Source organism: Rhagoletis pomonella, unplaced genomic scaffold, assembly GCF_013731165.1.
Source record: "Rhagoletis pomonella isolate Grant_MI unplaced genomic scaffold, Rhpom_1.0 Rhpom_scaffold_00014, whole genome shotgun sequence".
Taxonomy (NCBI): domain Eukaryota; kingdom Metazoa; phylum Arthropoda; class Insecta; order Diptera; family Tephritidae; genus Rhagoletis; species Rhagoletis pomonella.
The window spans coordinates 1,574,137-1,576,181 of NW_023458568.1; the positions used below are offsets into that span (position 1 = coordinate 1,574,137).

The 2,045-nt window shown below is 38.1% G+C and overlaps 1 protein-coding gene across 1 annotated transcript in view; it reads left to right on the plus strand.

The window, feature by feature from the left end:
• The window catches only part of LOC118749166 (glutarate-semialdehyde dehydrogenase-like), a gene marked incomplete at its 5' end in the record, with an annotated part of 7,013 nt that extends 6,390 nt beyond the window's left edge, over nt 1-623 (plus strand). The window contains 1 exon segment of the mRNA XM_036483937.1: nt 6-623. Coding sequence (XP_036339830.1) covers nt 6-321 — 316 coding nt within the window.
• Between the last annotated feature and the right edge of the window lie 1,422 nt (nt 624-2,045).

Consider the following 2,045-nt stretch of genomic DNA (forward strand, 5'->3'; position numbering starts at 1 on the left):
GCCAAATTATATACAGAAGAAGTTTTTGGACCTGTTGTCTCCATTATAAAATTTAAAACTGAAGAAGAGGTTATACATGCAGCTAACAATTCCAGGCGGGGACTGGCTGGGTATTTTTTCAGTGAAAATATACAACAAGTATTTCGGGTAGCGAAGCTCCTGGAAGTGGGAATGGTGGGGGTGAATGAAGCACTAATTTCTGCCGCCGAAGCTCCTTTTGGTGGTGTCAAAGAATCAGGCATAGGACGTGAAGGTTGTCATCATGGCATAGATGAATACGTCGAAATTAAGTATATATGTATGGGTAACTTAAGATATTGAAAGTTGTTTTCACGATTGGCTTGTAGTTATAGTCAAAATAAAGTCGACTCCAAAGATAAAAACAGCTTTTTTGACAGATATCCCATTGAAAGTTATGTATGTATGTCAAAAAGTTTCTTTTAACTTAAGAGTCGGCTATAACTACGGACCATTGAATTTGGTAAGAGCTATGGTCTTCCATAAAATATCTTATTATTAAGGAATAAATGATTAAACTTACATAGTTTTTGAGTTTAGTTATACATCGATTTAAGTACTTTCATGCGTATTTTATTATATATAAACGAAATGTTAGATGGAAAGTGTAATTTTTTCTTTAAGGTAATAGAATATTTTTAGTTTTGAGTAGCAAAAAACTTCGTGCATTTTCGGTAGAGGCGTAGTATCTCTACAGACTACATACATATATCTGGAGACAACGATGGTTGAGCCTTCATAGATTTCGTTGTTGCCATTTCATCGACTATATATGTTGGTATAAAATCCGTATACAATAAATTGATCGTACACAATAGGTGCATCTTTTGCAATCGAGCTACAAAAGAACACTCGCTTCAATGACGAAATACACGCAAAGCAACAACACAAACTCGGCTATTTATCCCAGCTCAGCCAGGTCGGTTAAAAAATACGCCACCTGAAGGGTAGTGTTGGTAAGTGAAAAAACTGCTCTATTGTGAATTGTTAATGGGAAAGTGGAGAGGGAAATTTTTGTGTCCTTATATACGTGACTTATATTATATATGTATATATTACGCAAATACTTCGCAAAATTACTCACTTAAATTGGTTGTTGTATCTAAATCCCGTTAAACTAATGTTACGTGGGTGTCAGTTGGCAGAGGTGAAGGCGGTACACAGGCATGGTGGCAAAGCCCAGGCTAGCTCGCCGGATGGGGGGGGGGGGTTATTTTCGCCCACCTTACCTACCCTGCGTAAACAAAATTATCATGCCTGCTCATCAGTACTAGCGGTACTAACAAACACAAGATAGAAGGAAAGTCAAGTTGAAAAGAAGGCCCGTCCTGTCAGGTGGAGTCGTCCCACCCGCTTTGCGTCTTTCGCTTACGCAGCCATGGGCGTTGGTCTGACTCCTACTGTTGCTACAACGCCCCCTTAGCCTGACATAGTACGTCTGTCTATTCGTCGATCAGTTCTGTCCCAGTCCAGTCCCTAGTCAACGCCCTCACGTCCCCTCTTAAGCCCTGGTGTAACACCCACACCAAAGATAACGAATCTACCACTTCATCTTAAATGAATCTCCTCAACCATGAAATAACAAATACATAACACCTCTGTTCATTTGCTTACAATTTATTCACCGTATATATCTTACTCTTACTAATATTATAAATGTGAAAGTTTGCATGTTTGGATGTTTGGGAAATCATCACGCGGAAACGACTCAACGAATTTGCATGAAATTTGGTACGCAGATAGCTTATGGGCCAGATTGGTTAATAGGCTATTTTTTTAAGAGTTGCCACCTGTTAAAAAAATTTAATTTATTTAATATGTGGGAACGACTGAATGGATTTGAAAAATGAAAATTTGCGACCAGATAGCTTATGACCTAGATTGGAAAATAGGCTACTTTTTTAAGAGTTGCCACCTGTTAAAAAAGTTTCATTAAATTAATACGCGGAAACGACTGAATGGATTTGCATGAAATTTTGCACACAGATAGCTTATGACCTAGGTTAGAAAGTAGGCTACTTTTTTAA